This window comes from Anopheles cruzii, chromosome X (genome assembly GCF_943734635.1).
Source record: "Anopheles cruzii chromosome X, idAnoCruzAS_RS32_06, whole genome shotgun sequence".
In the NCBI taxonomy this organism is placed as follows: domain Eukaryota; kingdom Metazoa; phylum Arthropoda; class Insecta; order Diptera; family Culicidae; genus Anopheles; species Anopheles cruzii.
The window spans coordinates 2,246,567-2,265,916 of record NC_069143.1 but is presented as its reverse complement, the minus strand read 5'-3'; the positions used below and the strand labels follow the sequence as shown (position 1 = coordinate 2,265,916).

General features: G+C 52.3%; 1 protein-coding gene across 1 annotated transcript in view; it reads right to left on the bottom strand.

Annotated features, from left to right (window-relative positions):
- LOC128276485 (protein amalgam-like) overlaps window positions 1-19,350 on the bottom strand; it is a 54,342-nt gene that overhangs the window by 22,816 nt on the left and 12,176 nt on the right. Inside the window, exons 9-12 of the mRNA XM_053014977.1 lie at window positions 17,629-17,799; window positions 15,526-15,596; window positions 13,613-13,740; window positions 9,644-9,743 (exon numbers count right to left, since the gene is read on the bottom strand). Of these exons, the coding sequence (XP_052870937.1) occupies window positions 9,644-9,743; window positions 13,613-13,740; window positions 15,526-15,596; window positions 17,629-17,799 (470 nt within the window). The remainder of the gene's footprint in view (window positions 1-9,643; window positions 9,744-13,612; window positions 13,741-15,525; window positions 15,597-17,628; window positions 17,800-19,350) is intronic.

Sequence of the window (19,350 nt, the reverse complement as noted above, 5' to 3'; positions counted from 1 at the left end):
ATTCCTTAATGTTTTATACGTTTGTTCATCTACAGGATGAGCCCCCGTGTGGATGAATGTAGGAGCCAACGCTAGGTGATTAAACATTTTTTCGCTACAGTTTACTGTAGTTAATACCACGGTGACCAAAAAATAAGTAGAATTTGCCTATAACTAAGAAACTCTTCATTTATTCTTCTAGATTCATTATTCGATATTTCAACATCAGCAAGAACTCGGGCTGTCAATCGACAATTTTGAAGCGCCACTTCTTTGATGTGATCGACGAGTCGGCTCATCAGTGGATGTTGATGGTCGAACTGGCCGTGCCTCGTTTTCAACGCTTTCCTTACTCATTTTGAAAACTTTTGTACCACTTTTTAACTCTTGTTTACGATAGAGCTTGCTCACCGAAGGCCTTTCGCAACATTTTCAGCCTTTTATGGCAGAAGACATTTCATTCCACACACACTGATTGGTTTCAGACGGTATGAAAAACGAAGAATTCACCTCTAACTCTTTACAAACTTGTCTCAGAAATGCTCTCCTAGATTCCCGGGATTTGTGATTACTAATAACAGAAAATCACTGTGCTGTGTAGGTGTAGGTTTTATCAGAAATGATTTTGGCGTGAACCCAACGGACGCATCCCGAAGTGTGAATTAAATCCTGAGTGCCATTTTCAGTTTAACCGACAATGGAAGGCTCGTGTGTCAGCGACACTTTGGTGGCCTCGTGACACTGTTGACCCACCCGTGACGTGACTTGACACCCACAAATTGTCCCATTTTCGTCACTTCACTTACTTTGGTATCGTTTCCAAAACTGAAGTTCTTGACTTCTTTCGAAACGCGAACGCACGAATAAAAGCCGCAGAGCACGTCAATATTCGTGGACCATACGTTGACCAACCGGGTACCGAGCATGCGGAGGAGTGCGGAGGAAACTTTTGACACCTCACCTCATCCCTCCCAAGTTCCGCAACCCCAGTTCTCCCCAGACTGCCGCGACAGATCCGCGACAGCGGCTTCGGACCGCAAACGGTGCAACAATTCACCTTCAAATCTCGATCGCAAGAAATAAAACTCCCAAGTGGGGGTTGGGGGATTGCGGCCATACCTCCTAGAAAGTTTTCGCACTCCCGCCCTTCCACCTCCCCCACACCCATCGTTTCTTCACCGCCCACTGCGTCACTGTGGCGGTCCGCTGAAGGTGGTTATTTGATTTTATGTGTTTTGTTTAGTGTTATTACACTTTCGGTGAACTTTTGATCGGCACCATCGGCACCCATTTGCCAACCCCCACCGCCAGACCCGGGTCGTAGGGTGGCGTGGTGGGTGGATACGAAAGTTGTTTCCGTGCTTTCCCCGTACTGCGGCCCCACAACAGGCGAACGAAGAACGAAAGGAAAAACCTCCCACCAAACAGGGATAAAAAAAGAGGCCATTGGGCGGCGGTCAAGGGGGGAGAGAGGGCGGGGCGGGGTTGAGAGAACGAAAAATTCCAAGAGCCCCGACACCGACTGACCGACCGGCACCGGCCACCGGAGACGACGCTCAATGATACGGAAGAATCAACGCGAGGTGGGCGAGGCGATTGGCGGCGGGTGAGACAACTCGCGGCCCTCGCCCCCCGCGGATCCAAAGTTTAGCCTAATGCCTCTTAGCGGATAACATGAAGCCAACGGAGTGAGCGATCGCGAGAAAGAGAGAGTGCACAAAACGGGAGTCGGGAAAAATCAAAACTCGCCCGCGAAACTCCCGCGAACCGCGGTAACGTACGGTAATTTTCTCGACGGTGTGTGGGAAGGGCGGGAAGAGTGGCACAGGAGGTGTTAGCGGGGGGTGGCGGCGGCACCGTTTATTGCTTATCGCTTTCAGCCGACCACGAAACGGAAGAGTGGCCGAATAATTGGTTTGATTGCCGCCGTCGATTGGCGGGCACCGGCCAATTGTTAGGTGCTCCACGTTCCAACGTTCGCTCCTCTCGGTGCATCCTCGGTTTTGATCGTGATCTCGTGAGTCTTGGTCACCTTGGTTTTGTTTTATTTTACTGTCTTCCATTTCATCACTTTTCATTTAATCTATTTTTTGCAACTTTCTTCCAGGTTTTTAACGGTTTTGTTTATTGGGGTGAAACTCCCATTTCTGCAAAGTACACAACACTCACGATGATTACGAGGACACAATCAACTCGTCCTAGGCCCCTAGTAGGTAGAAACGGAAAGACTTTCGCTTTTTGCGCGTCTGAGCTTGTGGTTGCTATTAAAAGTAGTTACGCTTATCCATTCCGGGTACCGTTCCGGGGCAGCTCTTAGTGGATGATGCCATGTCGATCCTACCCCGCCCAAATCGCCCAGTCTGACCATCGTGTTCAGCGGAGCACGGAAGTTTGTGATCAATGTTATGTGTTGAATGATACTCTCCGTTCGTTCTTGTTGGGTCGATACCAGCGATACCAAACTCAATGCGGGAATTTATTCGGCTGGCCATTCAAAAGTAGGACCACAACCGGTAGGTGGTGCTGCAGTGAAGCAGCACGTGAAGCACGTGGAGCAAACACCAACAACAGGAACAAAGTTGGACTAGCACACCGTTGGGTTTCTAAGGTGTCTCTGGTGGGATGTATGCATTTCTTTGTTTGTAGGATATGTGCGATTTTTGCCCACGATCCTAATGCATCAAAACCTGACATGTCTCTTTTTGTCAAAAGTACATCATCGTAGTTGCTTGCATTTTTCTTTATTAGAAACCGCGTCAGACATGGTTTCGTCCATTTTAACACTGGGTACTTCAAATTGGAGACCAATGAGTGTCCTGGCGTAGTGGGAACATTTGAAGTCGAGGATTTGCAGAAGTTGGCGGATGCAGACCCAGCACAACGCCAAAATATCATTGACACAAAATCCTTAAACGGAAAACGAATCATTTACGGTTTGCGGGTGGGACTAGCGTGGTATGGTGTATCACGAGTTGCCAGAATCTGGCAAAACGGTCACTATCACCAACAAAAGACAAATTTGAAGTAAATTCACGTCACATGCACGATAATCCCGTTAAAAATCGCAAGAAAAACCCCCCATCGAAGGGTTGGGATGATTCCTCACGCATCTCCATCATTCCAATCCATCTTCCATCCATCCAATGATGGTCACAGGGTCACAGATAAGGTTCCGGATGAAAGTTATGCCTTTTTCTTGAACGAAAACTGCGGCACAAGAATGCACGAATGATCCTGGGGCGGTCTATCAACAGTGGATCAATGAATATGTGTGCAAATTAGAGACTAAGGTATCGTTGATTTTTGGGTGTCTTGTTTCACTGTCAGTGGTCGTCTTGGGCTCACGGTCTCACGGACCGTGTTTATCACCGACTTGATTAGCTTGAGATTCGCTAGGGTCCGCACCACTACCGCACTACGTCTGAGCCGTTTCGTAAGAGCCGTTAGCCAAGAAGAGCCAGCGGACCAGCCCGCTCTCGTTCGGCCGTTCCGTGGCGCGCTACGATGATCTATGCAGCAGCAGGCAGCAGAAAGCTATAATTTAAAGTGCACCAAAGTGCGCTGGCGGATGGCGGCTGGTGGCGACTAGTGGTGGTGGTGGTGGTGGTGGTGGTGATAAGAAACTGTACACTGTGTGGTGTACAATTTTTTTTGCGCCCAAACCCGGGGATTAGCTTTTACCGGGCGCTCTGAGCCGGGGAGCTGCATCCTGATGCACGCTGCGAACTTCTAACGCAAGGTACGCTAGGCCGTGTGTGTGTGTGTGGCTTCTTGCCTGTACGCTGGGTGCCGCCATTGAGTGTAATCGGAGTGATACGTTTTAAGGACTCCTCCAGGAGGAGACCTCGGATCATCATACCCTAATGGATGGTTCCTCTCTGGTGCTGGGTGGAAATTTCGGACCACCGCTGCTTTTTCGGTAGCTCGGTAGTGGTGGGGGGATGGGGTGGCGGGGCGGGTGGTTCGCGGAAGGATGGATACCTGATCATCATCTTCCTGTAAAACCAAGCGTTTCTCTGTTCTGCGTTCTGCGCCCCACACGTTTCCCAAAGGCGGCGAGCGAGAAGTGATAGCCTGGCCTGGCGTGTGTGTGTGTGTGTGTGGGTGTGCGTTGTGCATCCCTATGCACCGCTACATTAGCTGATTACTATTAGCCAACCATCCGCGAGCCACCCACCCCGCCCGAAGCTGATCTTCCGCTTGGCCTCCCGGTGGCGCGCGAGCGGAGATTAAAAATCATGTAACAAGCTTGGGTTGCATAGACCAAAAAACACACACACACACACAGTGGGACGACACACGGCAAATGGAAGTGAAAAAGTAAGGGCACAAACACACACACACACGCGGCGCCTGGGTGTCCTGGGGCAACAGCGACAGGCAAATCGGAGATGCCAGCACGCGGGACAGAGGATCTCTCCACGGCATAATGGTATGTGTGGGAGTGATGGGAAGTGGGGGTGCAGGTGCGGAGGGTGGGTGCTCGGTGGCGGCAGCTGATACGCAGCGGATGATGGACACAGCCGGCAGCCGGCGGTGGCGGTGCTGTCGTTGAGCTGCAGCCGCGAATGCAAGAGATGCAACACAGCACACGACCATTGCCCGTAATGACGATCGCACATCCTTGCATCCGGCTACCCTTCCCCACCACCCCCAAGCCAGCCTAAACGACCACCGGACCGCCTAAAAATGATTAAACCAAAGAGCCGTCGTTACTGACGCAAAAAGCCGAACTGGCCGGGCAGGACCTCCCGACAGGGGTTGGAAATCGTGACTTTTCGCCCAATTTGTGCACGCGGCGGCTTCGTGGCCCCCGGCACCCCGACCGCTGACCGGTGCGCGCAACATCTGTTCCCGATATTGCCACGCCGAATATTTAATCAATAAACTATCGCGTCCATCCCCTTTCCTTTTTTTTTTGACCGGCCTTTTTGTTACTTCGTGATTCGTGCCCAGCCCCAGCGGGTTCAGGGTTAATGTGGAACACACTGGGCTGTGGGGGGTCACAAGTGGGAACACCCGTGACTATGGTGGTTTACTCGGTTAATCATTCAGAAAGAAGCTTTCGTGAAGAACGTAAAAACACAACCGTGGAACCATTTGATTGGTGAACTGGACTGAAAACAAACGCCACGGCCATCTGGGGCTCCTGGAGTCGGGAAGACGTCCAGGTTCATTTACTTCAAGCCCATGACAGATCGTGGGCCGGGCTGACATGACATAGACACCGTAGGTCGAATCAGGACATGTTAGGACTTTGAATAAATGTATGCGGTTTTTATTTGGCGTTTGTGGTCTAACTACAACAACAAAACAGGTGACTACTTTAAAGACAGTACTGTCCGTCGTTCGCTATTACTTTCTCCCATCTTTTAGGTAATTCCCGGATTCTGTGTCGATAGAACTCCCCATGTCTAGAAACGATCTAATCAGATCAGATCCATTTTTCAATACTTTCATAACAGCTGAACCGCTTTGCTGCACAATCGTTACTCATGTATCGGAACAAGTAGTAGTCCGAAGGAGCAATGTCTGGTGCATACAGCGGAGTGGCTAACCGTTCCCATCCGACAGCTTCGAGATAGGTTTCGGCAGGATTTGCGAAGTTGTGGTCGAGCGTTGTCCTCATGAAATATCACTTTATTATGTGTTTTATCCAATTCTGGTCCTTTTTTTGGCCAAAGATTGTTTTAACCGCATAAATTGTCGTCGATGAGGTTTGAAAAGCTCATAGTACACCACACCTTTCATATCCCACCACAGTGAATATTTCGCTTTGGTTGCGATGGACCTGGAGGCTGCACCGAGGCTTTTTTGCATTTAGGATTCTCGCAATAAATCCTCTTTTCATCACCAGTGACGATTCGGTACAAGAATTCCTTTCTTTGCTGCCGTGCAAGCAGTAATTCGCAAATAGTTTTCCTTCTTTTAATGTATCTTTCTTTCGCTTCATGTGGAACCCAATAAAACATTTTTCTAATCTTTCCCATGGCACCCAGGTGTTTGGAAGCTGTCGTGTGGTCAACTCCTACCATTTCTGCAAACCTTTTTTGTGTCTGATATGCATCCGGATCGCGCAATGCTGCCAATTCTTCATCATCAAACTTTTTTTACTGTTCAGGTCTCGCTCGATGGTCTTGCTAAATCACCACTTTTAAACCGCGCAAACCACATCTGACTCGTTCTGTCAGTGTGAGCAAGTTCACAATAAACATCCATTAACATATGATGACTTGCGGTAGCCCTTTGTGTTCATCTTGAAGTAATGAAGAAGTATTCCCAGACAAAAATACTCTATCAGGAGCAAACCTCGACATTTTCAAATGCGGTCTACACTTTCAAAAAGGTGTCGTTTACACTTTAAACAAAAACCCTACACTGCGTTAAAGATGCGTAATGACAGAAGCTGTCAATCAAAGATTTAATAAAAAAATAATAATGACCTTTAGTGAGTAATTCGTAAATTAACTCGAAGTCCGTATAGGATCTGAAATCAGGGATCGAGCAAGTTGCGGACAATCTTGGTCTGCAGATAAACGTGAACAGTTCTAAATTGATGGCTCAAAACTATCGAAATCCTGTTGGTACGGGGAGCACGGGGAATTGACCCGAGTGTTCCACATTCGCCTCGTTCGACCTGGCTGCCCGGGTTGGGAACTTTCGTGCCACTTGTGATCGTACCCTGCTCGGGGCCGCTCTAGAAGGGGATCAAAAGCTCGGGCGGCCAACATTGCGCGTGTGTGTGTGTGTGTGTGTGTGTAACGGATGTCCTGGCAAGGACTGTATAAGAAATTAACGGGCACCGCTGGCCAGCAGACAGTCGTTCCCCAGGGGCGGGGGGTGTTCTTGTTTCGCTACCGGAAGCGATGCTCTCGCACTTTTCGGTCCGGCCTAAACTCCTCCCCAATGCCTCGCCCCTCCCCTCCAGCGCATCCCATCCATCCAGCTTTGTGTCGGGTGACGGGTCGTTTTGCAAAATCAACACTCGTGTTTTCGGGGAGGTTGTTTTTCGCGCTCTATCAACACTTTGCATCCGTGTGCAACACCACGTGTGTCTGTGTGTGTGTTTCTGCCTTTTTTTGGCTGCTGCAAAATCGGTGCCATTCGAATAAATAAAAACTCCACTTGCAACCGTTGCGACCGTTTGCGCAACGGAGATGATGCCTGGGGATGGGGCCAGGATTCGGGGGAACGCAAGACGACAACTAGGATACACGGACAAGACACGGAACCAAATATGGCGGCGGCGTCATTACATTGCCATTGTGAGAATGCCAAATGAAATTGTAGAGGCAACAGAAATTGGCGCGTCCCACGGTGGATGGTGGGCTGACGGGCGGTAGGGTGTGTAGTAGTAGTGAGTAGGTATTGGACTAGTACAGGACGAGAGGCTAGTGGGGCCCGAGCTACGTCACCTCCTTACGGCACGGCCTTCCCCCAACCGGAAAGCCCTCTGGTGAGCCTCCGAGCCCTCGGTTGGCATCGGTTTTTCCGTGCCAGGCTTCGTGGAGTTGCGAGGAATCTTCTTCCCCGTTACCGTCCCCGCAGCACATCCCCCCCCCTCCGCGGGTTCCCGTGCGCACCAGACCGGGACGGGGACACATCGTTCTCCCATCGACAGCGGCCGCTACTTCCAAACTCTGCACGGCGCGCTGCGACTAAGACAAAGCGACGACACTTCCCACACACACACACACACACATTTCCCACCGGAAGAAGGCTTTACTATGGTGCGCTGGTGCTCTGGTGATAGACGCTAGCACCCTATCCTCCCCGGGCACTCTACGCCGGGGTTTTGGGGCGTCGATCCCTTTCGTCGTCGTCGAAGTCCCTTTCTCGGGGTCCAAAGCTTATTAGCCGGCCGGGTTGGGGGTCTGGGCGGGCGGGGGACAGAAGAATGTACCGGAAAGGCTCGAAGGCGTGTACATAATCGCATCAGAGGCTTCCGCGGGGCGGCTTTCCTCCGAGGGCGAAGAGTGTGCGAAAACAAAAAATGGCGAAACAAACACACACAAAAAATGGGTCCCCCGCTTCCCGCCGGCCGTGGAAGCTGCCAATCCGGCCGCCTCCGGCGTCGCGGACAGATTGTAACAAAATTACATTCCTCCACCGTGCTCCCCCTTCTCTCCGGCTCCCCTCTCCGAGCCTTCAACTACGCGTGGACTGAGCAATTTATGCCTCGGCTTTGCGCGCGCGAAGTAAACTCCTTACATTCGTCTCGCTTCCCCCGTGCATGCTCGCCGTCGTCGACAGGGAGCTTTTTGCCCCACCCCACAAACCACACTCCCTGCCCGGCCCTGCCCTGGGTGTGGTGGAATGGCGCATACCGTCGTCGTCGTCGGAGAGGTTCATTTTCTTTTCACGCTTTTCGCGCGCCCGCGTTTGTTTATTGGAATAATATTGACACGGCTACGTGCGAATCGCTGGGGAGGGGGTGCAAGGGTGCAAGGGGCTGTGGCTGTGGGAGAGTGGGTTGGGGTTTTTCCAACGCGGCGGGCGAGGGGTGCAATTGAACTTTCCCGGCCCGGGCCGGGCCGTTGATGCGACTGTTGACTGTTCCCTCGCATTACGGGCGCGGGGGGTGGGGGTCTTGGGAACGGGATGGGCGGGAGTGCTCTTAAATGTAAAGGAATATTAACTGAACTGCCAACAATCTGCTACGCCCGTGGAATGTCATCAGTTCCGTCGTCGTCTCGGTGCCGTCGCCCAGCGTCTTCTTACGAGCAATCCTGTTGGTCAACCCCCTCCTGAGTCTCTCGAACGCCCCTCCCCGCGGGGTGGGCATCAATTTAATCAATATCAAGAAAGCCCCTCTGCGCCCACACTCCCCGCACCGGAATTGGTTTTGTGACTTTTTACTACCCACTGCTTCTTGCAGCCCTTCCGGAGCGGTTGCGGGGCCGAGTGTGAAGGGACTGGGGGATGGAGGATCGTTGAGGGTGGAATGTTGTTGAGAATGGGAAAAAAGGACTTTGCGCACTTAGCCTCCAACCAACCACCCCAGCCAGCCAGCCAGCCAAAACCCGCCCTCACTCTCGCCTGCAGTTTGCAGAGTATAATCATCGCGGATCGCGCAGCTCAGCGATTGTGTGTGTGTGTGTGTGTGTGTGTGTCTGTGTGTGTGAATGTTCGTTTCACGACAAGGACACCCTGGCCCGTGTGTTATAACGAATCACCGTAAACGAGGGCCACGATGCAGCGATTCATTTGTTAATTTTCGAGCATCAAACGGAGCCTCGGTGCACCAACAGGATTGTAGATTGTAACAGGGGAACAAACCGAGATCCGGATCCATCTCCGTGCAGCTACCGCTATACGCCGATTAGTGGTGCTGTTCCTCCAATCTTGGGCACCGTCGATCGCCCTTTTGGTCCCGAGTGCCCGAACACCTCCACCGAAGCTCTCGGTACCGGCGCCTACATCTATGCCCCGTGATTGCTGCGGCCTACATGCAGGCGTCGGATGAATGGCGGACGAATTCCGGACGCACCGGACACCGGCACCGAATCTTCGGCGGCGACCGGCCGCCGATGATCGGCCGGAAAGTGGGGGAAGAAAACAAAATAAATTTCACTCAGCTCCCTCCCATCGACCCCCCCTCCCCGCACCGGCCTCTACATGCTGCATGAAACAGGGAGTGCGGCGGGACGGAGATTAAAAGGACATCGGGAGTATCGTTGGGATGCGGATGTGAAGGGATGCCGACGCCGACGGTGGGAATGTATAAATAATTGACCGGTTTCACAGGGCGTGGTGGGCGGGAGCTGGGGTGTGGCTGGGTGGTGTGGTCTCGGGGGGCGATGGTGGCCATGGCTATGATGATGCGGCGCCGATTGAAAGCCCCTTTAAACTCGGAGCCCCACGAAGTGCTGCGAACGGGACGGGCCGCTGGGAGCGGGATGGAGAAAAAACCAAACACACACACACACACACACACACACACAGAGCGACGCAACAGCAGAGGGGTCGGCCCGAGATGTCAAAAGCAGTCAAAAGTCCCGACAAGTATCGCGCGCGCTATCGCTCACTTGCATGCATAATGAAATCCGGTTCACCCCCCCTGGGTCCGGGGGTGGTGCGGGGCCACGGGGCATGGGAGTGGCTCATCCATCTTGGGCGTGACGGTTGGCGCAATCCATTTGGCCGTTCGGTCCTGTCCAGGGTCCTGTCCGCCTCCCGAAGTGGGGTCCTCGGCTTTTAACGGGGTGTTTTTGCCGAGAGCGCGGTGGGGAGCGGTGGCCGGTGGGGGTGGTCGAGTTTGCTGTTGTTTTGCCCCGGCCTCGGCCTCCGGCCTCCGGTCCGATGTCCGCCCCCCCCCCCCCGAGAAGCGGATTTTGTTCCGGATCCGAAGGCCCACACGTCGGTCGTGTGTCAACGGGAAGTCCGGGATCCCGCGCCACCGATCTCGTGTGTCAGACAGGGGTCGGTAACGGGGTGGGTCCGATATCCTTTTCTGCCGATTCGGCAGCGATTTTTGACAGCAAGCGACACGCACAAACGGGGGCGGTTGGGGCGGCGAACTTTTCGAGGCCGAAAAAAATTCCGCTACTCAAAAGCGGCTCGAAAAGGGTTGTCGCGAAGTAGGGGGTGCGGGGGGGGGAGAAGAAGGGGCCTGCGGAAGCCTGCCACACAACCTGCCGCTCCTGCCGTATCGACTCTTGGCGGGGGGGTTGTGAAAAGTTTTCCGGGCGACTAGCGAAAGATCGCTTACAAGATGGCCCTCCCGACGGTCCCTCCGACGGAGGGGGACGTTGGAAGTGATCAGTGAAGGAAACGGAAGGATTGGTGAACTATCGAAACTTTTCGATTTATTTCTCGCCGCCCCAGCATCGATATGGCGTGACAGACTTTGTCCTACCATTTTTGCTTTTTGCTGCTAAACTTTGTTTCTCGTCCCCCTCCAGGACGTCTTTCGGATCAAACGATGTATTTTATGTTGCCCCACCGGGTGGGGAGGTGGGCGCGAAGGTCAAGAGAGAGAGAGAGAGAGAGAGAGAGAGAGAGAGCGAGAGAGAGGGCGAGAGAGAAAGCGAAGAAAGTTGGGCGGCCCACTCGGGCCCAACAGCATCCCCCACATTAACGACGGTGAACAGAGGGACGAACGAGGCGAGCTGCAAAAACGGAACGGAAACGAAATAACGAACCCCTCAAGGACGTGATTATGCTGGTGTGAGTGGTTTGCTCACTTTTCAGCTCACTTCTCCGTCGCCGGGTCGCGCCGTGAAGTGTTCTGCTTGTTTTGTTTTTATTTCACGATAATTTTTGCATTTTGCTTATGATTTTATCATAATGTTTGTGTGTGTGTGTGTTCTAGTGGCTTGCCACCTTCCGGTTTGACTTTTGCGATTACTTTGCACTGTCACTGTGTGTGAGTGTGGTGGTGTGCGATTTGTAACGTGTTTCTCGCGCTGTTTTCGGTATTGTTTGTTTGCTTTTGTGTAGCCAGTGCCATTTTCCGTGTTTCCCTTTTGCCAACCTTTGTTTTAAGACTTTAACTATGGATTTTCTGGTTTCCGTTACCGGTTCCCCGTTTTGTTGCTTCATTTCCTTCTACTTCTTTTTCTTCTTTTTCTCCTTTTTCTTCTTACTTATTTTACCACTTCTCCTTGATCGTCATTTTATAGTTCTTATAAAGATTGCAGTAGAGCTTTGCTTAAACTTTGCCTAACTTACTCAACTCACCTGCTCATCTCACCTCTTCTCTTTATTCTCCCCCTTTGCATATCGTTTGGTTTTTGTTAATTTGCATATTTGATTTACAATGACGCCGACCTAGCAGCACCCTAAGCTTCAGCTAGCCTTTAGATTCGCGACAGTGGCGGATTGATTTTACCCACCGCACGCACTTTATTCAACTATTTCAACTTGGTTTGGTTGTTAATTTTTGGAAAGATGGGACGGGGACGGGTGCTAACCTTACACACATACTCGCAGTTGCCATGTATTTTCACAGTTCACGTCCGTTAGGTCCGTTTCCTTGTGTGTGTGTGTCGCCGTCGCCGCTCATCGAGTAATTGGTTTCCAACCTCAACCTGGAGAGCCGGCAGCGGCGGCGGCGGATCGGGTCGTGTCGGTGCCGGTTCCGGTTTGAAGTGGTTGATGCTGATGAGAGAGAAGCATGTGCTTCGCGGCGTCAGGCTACGGTCGTCGTGGTTTGGGATTCCACTTCCGTTAGTTTCATTTTGTGTGTGTGTGTGTGTCTCGTTCTTCTACCCGTTTCACCCACCCCCCTGGTGCACTAGTGCAAATTCGCTTTAATTTGTCTGGTAAGCGATTCCAATGTTGTTCTACGTTGTTTGTTGTATTTTGGTTTGAGTTTCTGGTCGTTCTTTCCGCTCGTCCGGACCTGATCCGCCAGCTCGTTTAGTTAATATGACGCTCGCCTGCCTCTCCGCAGGTGGATGGGGTCCCTGTCGTGTTGTGGTTTGTGGATCTAAGCGATTTATGGCTCAGTGGCTCAGGAGCAGACGGAACGAAAAATGGCTTAACGGAGCAGAAATCCGTGAACGCTCGCTGTAGAGGCGCCTGTTCGTCCCTTATGCCTAAGGGCGGGCTTCGTAATTGCATTCCACTTGAATCTCTCTCTTATTTTTTCTTCCTCCTGTTTTCTCTCCTCCATCAGTGGTTGACAGAGAAAGTCACGAATATTTACAATGTGTATGTACAACACCTTTGGGGGATTGGTGGTGAGCGGTTCATAAACCCCCTATTAACCTAACCAAACAAACGAGTCACCCAGAAGATCGAAAGTCAAGAACGTGTGTCCTGCGTCCAGACCATCACAAAATATGTCGAAATCATTCGAAAAGCGTATCAGTCACCGCTGATCTGCTGGATCGTGCTGGATTTTCTCCAGTTTGATTTAATTCTTCGTGTTGATCTTCAGCGATCAAGAGACACTTGCTCAACAGTGACTAAATATGGTACCCTAATACCCGCGGTTTTGGGCGATTTGAACCAGATTTGGGTCCGGCAAAAATGCAAAACCGAAAGACTCAAGTTGGCGGGCAAGACAAGTCCTGTCCAGAAGAATAAGGGAGAGACCAAGAGAGATAAAAAGAGATAAAGATCTACTTAGAGAAGGGGCAAGAGAAAAAGAGAGGGAGGGAGAGAGAGAGAGAGAGTGGAAAGAACGAGTTGTTGGTAACCTGAACCTCTCGCTGTGCCTCATATCGTCACATCTGATTATCTCCTCTCTAATGTCCCTACACAGCATAAGATATGCGTTCGTTTTCGGCCTGCCTGACTGCCTGCGACTATGGGCGGCGCTATGCTTCGACCGTGTCCAGTTTCACACACTCTCGCACGCACACATACACACACACACACTTACAGGTTCAGGTGTTCCGCATCTCGGGTCTTTAGGGCCTCTTGGTGCGATTCGTGGCTTACATTCGCTCGCTGATTGGTGCACTGTGCGGGAGGCCCGAGGCCCCGAGCATTGACGGCCATTGACGCATCCCCTCCATACTGGCCCCTTCCGCAGGCTGGTGGACGCTCGAGGACGCTCTGGACCGTCTACCATCGAGGCCTCCGTGGAAGCGCATCCTGCCACCGGTCCCAGAGGGGCACCGACCGGAGCGCGACGGCGAGCGGCAGAAGCAGCGGGGCCGTGATCAGAAACGCAAGTGACGAGCCTGCGCTACTGGAGCTAATTAGGTCGTGCTCGCCGGCCTGGAACCCCTTGTACTGGCGGCCATTTTTGTGGAACTTCCCGTTGGTCTCCTCCTGCTGGTCAACGTTCGGCGTAGAATTGATCTCCTGTGGGGGAGAGGGTGGGGGGTTGGTGTGGGTGAAAAGGTGAAAATTATAGGAAACGTAACGAAGGTGTCCAAAACCGGTCCCGGCTGGGGTTGCTTGGGGGAAGGGGGAGTTCTACTTTCAAGTCTGAATCTCTCGAGGAGGTCTCGCTTCATTAGTATGGGGAAGGTGTCCCAGTGCCTGGGGTGCCAGTGCCTCTAATTAAAAGCAACAGGAGGTGGCGGTGTTGGAATTAGTAGTAAAAGTAGTACAGGGTGCGCCATCTAGAGAGCCGTTTATCATTTGGTTATTTAAAACAAAAACGGATTAATATTTTTCGATGCTTGAACATTTATTTGAACATTTGGATTCACCAATTTTATGTATTAGGTGTAGCAATTAATTCGTGCGGTTTTTATTCGACATTTGTAACCTAACTACAATAACAAAACGTATGACTGCCGGAATGAAAGTATTGTCCGTCGTTAGCTACTTTCTCCCATCTTTCAGGTAGTTCTTCGATTCCGTGTCGATAGAATTTTTCATCTTTACCAGCGATCCACTCAGAGACCCATTTTTCAATACTTTCATAACAGGTGGACCGCTGTGCTGCCAAATCGTTACTCATTTGCTTCAAATGCATTAATTGTTGTTGATGGGATTGTCTTTTAATAATTTCATTAGGTTCTGAAAGCTCATAGTGCACCACACCTTTCGTATCCCACCATATGAACGGCATAACATTTGCGCAGTGAATATTTCGCTTTGGTGGCGATGGACCTGGTTCACAAGGCACCCAGGCCGTTTTGCGTTCAGGATTCTTGTAGTAACTCCCCTTTTCGTCACCAGTGACGATTCGGTACAAGAACCCTTTTCTTTACAGCCGGTTTTCCTTCTTTCAATGTCTCTTGTTTTCAATTCTTGTGGAACCTATAAGACATTTTTCTAATCATTGCCACGGCACTCAGGCGATGGGAAACTGTCGTGTGGTCAACTGCTAACATTTTTGCTAGTTCTTTTCGCATCTGACATGGATCCTGCTCGAGCAATGTTGCCAATTTTTCATCATCATGCTTTTTTGACTGTCCAGGTCGCTCTTGGTCGTGCAAGCCGAAACCATCACATTTAAACCTCCCAAACCACTTCTGATACGTTCCCTCAGCAAAAGCATGTTCCCCATAAACTTCCATCAAAATTTGATGACTTTCGGTAGCCGTTTTCTTCGTATTGAAGTAATGAAAAAGTATTCCACGCAAAAACACTTTAACGGGAATAAATCTCAACATTTTCTGATGCTTACAAAAGGGTGCTTTTTACACTATGACCAAACAATCTATACTGCGTTAGATGGGTAATTACAGTAGCTGTCAAACATATATTTCTTTAAAAAAAAGTGTGACATGTAATGAGTAACGCCATCTATTGTAAAACCGCACGAGTTAATTGCTACACCTAATATAAAATAATACAGTTCTACAATTAATTATACAGTTTGAGTGGAAGACTCACTCACTTTGGAAATAAGTTTTCAACATTTCCCAACGTCAAAGTTTGTACTGTCAAATGTTGACTATTTCCAGAATGAAGTATAATCTTTTAAAATCTGCAAGTAATCGGTAGTTTAACATCCAACAACACCTGATGGATCACCCTATAGCATCACTGGATAAACTTGGACACTTCGAGTCCGCCAATAAAAGGGGCGGCGCGCATAATTAGCCGATCAGCTGTGGGCGGAATAACTTATTGGGAGTGGGTGGTTTTATTGGGAGTTCGGTTCGGGGCCACTACTTTCCCACTACTTACGTCGTTGCCCGAAGTGTCCTCGACGCTGTTGAGCCGGTGGGCCGATTTGGGTTTCTTCTGTAGCTCCATCTCTGTGACGACGCGTCGGAAAGAGAAAGGTAAAAAGAAGAAGAGGGTATCAATTACTTCGCCGGTTGCCGGTATAGGACACAACACAGGACACCTCATCCCACGACCCACCCCACATACTACGCAGTCCAGTCCGCTGCTCCAGGCAGCCAGAGTCCGGTCGGTTCGGGACTAACACTCGGCTCGGGGGTATGCGAATCCTGCCGGAGCGCCCGGTCAAGTGCGTAGCGAGTCAAAAACCCACCCCGTCGCCCTCATCTCCACTACACAGCCCCCTCCTATCCGTGCTCCAGGCAACGGATACGAAACGTGTAATCCTTTTCCTAATCACCGTCGCCACACAACGCACCGGAGAGACGGAGACCCACTTTCGCACCCGGCCTGCCCGCCCCCACTTTTTTATTGTTCGGTCGGTTCGGGTCCCGGTTTTGCCCAGTGGCAAGGCAAGGGGTGCCACCCCCAAGGGGGGGGGGGGGGGGGGGGGGGGGGGCGCAGGGCTCAGTGTGTTTGTGTTGCCTCTGGCTGAGGTGAAAATTGTTTCCCTGCCCTAAGGCCCCTACACCAGGGTGGGGAGGGGGGGGGGGGGGGGGGTACTGTTGCTACCACCCCGGTTGGCAGCCCGTTTCCGGTCGTCCAATCTCGTAAGCTGCCCCGGAAGAACACGGAGTTGCGGATCGGTGCCGGGTGCCTGGGAATGTTTGTGGGGCGGGGATGAATAGCGGGGATGGAGCATAAAGCAGCATAAAGCAGCATAAATGGTAGAGCGGCGTGCACGTGTGCAAGATGCGGCTCTCTCGGCTCTTGGCTGACTCATCGTCTCTCCATCCGGCCACAAATCCGGCTACACGCGCGCGTTGTCTGTGGCGATTATATTGCAAAAGTGCCCGTTCACCGGCCCGCTTTCCCGCCCCGTCCTGGTCCTGCCAAGGGGCACCTCCCCGCCCTGGGCATTGTGTGTAGCTCAAATCCTTCAAACCAATACTCCTCCTACAATACGTCTGCCGCTTGTGCTTCGCAGCAACACAAGCGCTTGTTGCCTCAAGACACACACACACACACACACACATGCCATGCTTCTTTTCAACGCCCCTTTCCTCCTGCTTGTCCCCTTGCCCCCTTGCCCATTACCCCAGGGTTTTTTTTGGGTCCGCCGATCCGCCACGAAAAGGGCGGATGATTTTTAATATTTCCAGCACGCTGACGGTGAGGAAAGGAAAGAAGTGGTGCGGAAGGGGGGAGGGTGGGGTGCTTGGGGTGGTTCGGTGAGGTGCAGCGCGCGGGGAGAAAAACTGGTCCTCCGTTTAGGTGATGGCAAACCCAAGAAGCCCAGCCGAGGACACGCGGATTCGCGCAGGATTCGGGATTGCAGCGGGGTGGGGGGTGGCCAGACTAGGGGGCCACCCAAAAGGCGTCGGTGTGGAGGGGGGGCACCTTGCGACACTTAGACCAAACGCTCATCGCACACGACGGTTGGGACTCCACGTCGTTGGTTTCGGGTCCTGGGGCTTCGCTTTTGTTTGTTTGTTGCCGTTGTTGTCGATGTTGTTGTTGTTGTTGTTGCCGTTGGGGCCTCTTTGGGGGCGACGTTGGCTACATCTGCTTGCATTGAGCAAAGGCTTTCGGGGGGGGTCTGAGCTAAGAGATGAGAGTAACGTAGGCCTTTGCTGTCGCCGCTACCGCGCACAGGTGAGATACGACACCCGGTCTCCCTCCGCCCCCGGTGGGGAGGTGGTCGACGGTACGGTGGGTGATGGGGGGGGTTCGATGACGATAGGGGTTGCCTGTATGGCTGTGAGTGGTTTGTGCGCCGCGGCGTCGTAAGTGCTGACGGGGGTACGTAAGTACTTTTGGCCGATTGTGTGGGTGAAGGGGGCGCGGGGGGGGAGGGTCGTTGCGAGGCGAAAAACATTTTGGGGTGGTGGGTGGTGTACATTTTGCGTGATTTGTTGAAGGTCCTCCCCATCCCCAGCAGCAGCAAGGCAAGTGGCAGGTAGCCAAACGCCCCAGCCCATACCGCCCAACGCCCCTCCTTACCGTACAGCCGTATGGTGCCTTCGGCGTCGCCGATGCTGTTCTTCGAGATGCACTTGTAGCCGCCCATGTCCGTCTTGTGCAGTTTGCGGATCACGAGCGTCATCTGGACCGCGTACATCGAGCTCTCGTTCTCGTTCATCAGATATCGCTCGTTCGAGATGATCATTTCGCCTGTACAGAGAGACAGAGAGAGAGAGAGAGAGACAGAGAGAGAGATGGTGTAGTGGCATATTGTTTGTTTGGACAACAAGCAGAGTGTAAGCGCAGAAGCGCACGCGGAAAGTTCTGACCCTGGTCGGACCGGTGGTCACCAGCCGGAAACAGCAAACATGCCAATACGCCCGCAGGTGCACTCCAGCCCCAGCCCCACGGTGGAAGACGGTTCTTTCCGCGGCGTACTGCCGGGGGCCGCGGTGGGTCCGTGGGGGGATGATTTGAGAGGACCCGGCCCGGGTCATCGTGTCGCAGCAGATTGAAACATGCCGCATTATCCGCACACCACACGGCCACAGCTCCGCCATCACAACACTGGGCCAACCTCACCACGGGTGCAGGCTGCAGGCTGGCAGCCTGGAGTGTCCCCGGAGGGGGGGGCGAGGGGATATTTATTTCATTAAACAAAATAAATAATAATCCGCCGGGCCGATGGTGGGCAGCGAGCAGCGCGAGTTGACGATTGCCCGCATCATCGAGCCCGCCGAGGGGGAGGGGCGGTGGGAGGTCCACGTGGATTCAGCCTAATGAGCCGCGGGGGGGGGGCGGCGGGCAGTGGGAAGGAGTGTGGTGCTCCGTTCCGCTGTGTTGTGTCCGGTTTTACCATAATTCGCCCTAAATGCGACATAAATGCAACGCCACCCCGCCACGGGTTGCGCGGGGTGTCGGTGGGTTTGGGGGGAGTGGGGAGGTCTTTACTGCACGTGCACACACACACACACACACACATACACATGGAGCGCTGCTGCAGCAGCAAATTGGTGTCTGGTCGTCCACCATTTGCCAGCAACTTCTCTGCAGATGACACACACACACAGACAGTGCGCGAGGAGCGTTCGATGACACTTCACAGCAGCAGCGACACTGGCCAGATGACACAGGTTGGTGGCCACTCGGGCGCTTCCCGGCTGCGAGTAGTTTATGATTAACAAGTAATTTCGCTTATTTACATTCATAACATTGAATAAATAATTACAATTTGAACAGATAGGGTCGGGTCGCCGGGTCCCCGGCACAGCGTGCAGCTGACGTGGTGCCGGCACCGGCCGTGCGCGACAGGTGGCGGTGAACCGCAGGTGGCGGTGGCGGTTGCTCGCTCGCTTGGCTGAGACCACAGCCAATCCACGTCGAGCCGATTTTTAAAAGGGCCACCAGATTTATGGTATCCTAGCGAGGACCCTTTCAAAACCAACTCGGTGTAGTTTGGGTGGGGGGGCTGGGGGTGGGGGAGCTTTACTACATGCGTCCAGGGTTGCAGAGGCAATGAATATGCGTTTCGAGCAGTATTCGAGCAGTGTTCGAGCAGTAGTCGAGCAGTATTCGAGCAGTTCACCAATGCGAGTTGTTCATTCGTGCTGAATGATTTATACTTTCATCAAGTTTTGGCCAGCTCTCGAGTCTCCACAACCAGGAAAGATAACCAACTTATAGGTTCGTTCGAAACAATGAATCCCTGAAACAAGATGCCGTCATAATTTGTTTCCTAATGTTGACTCCGACCCCGTATAA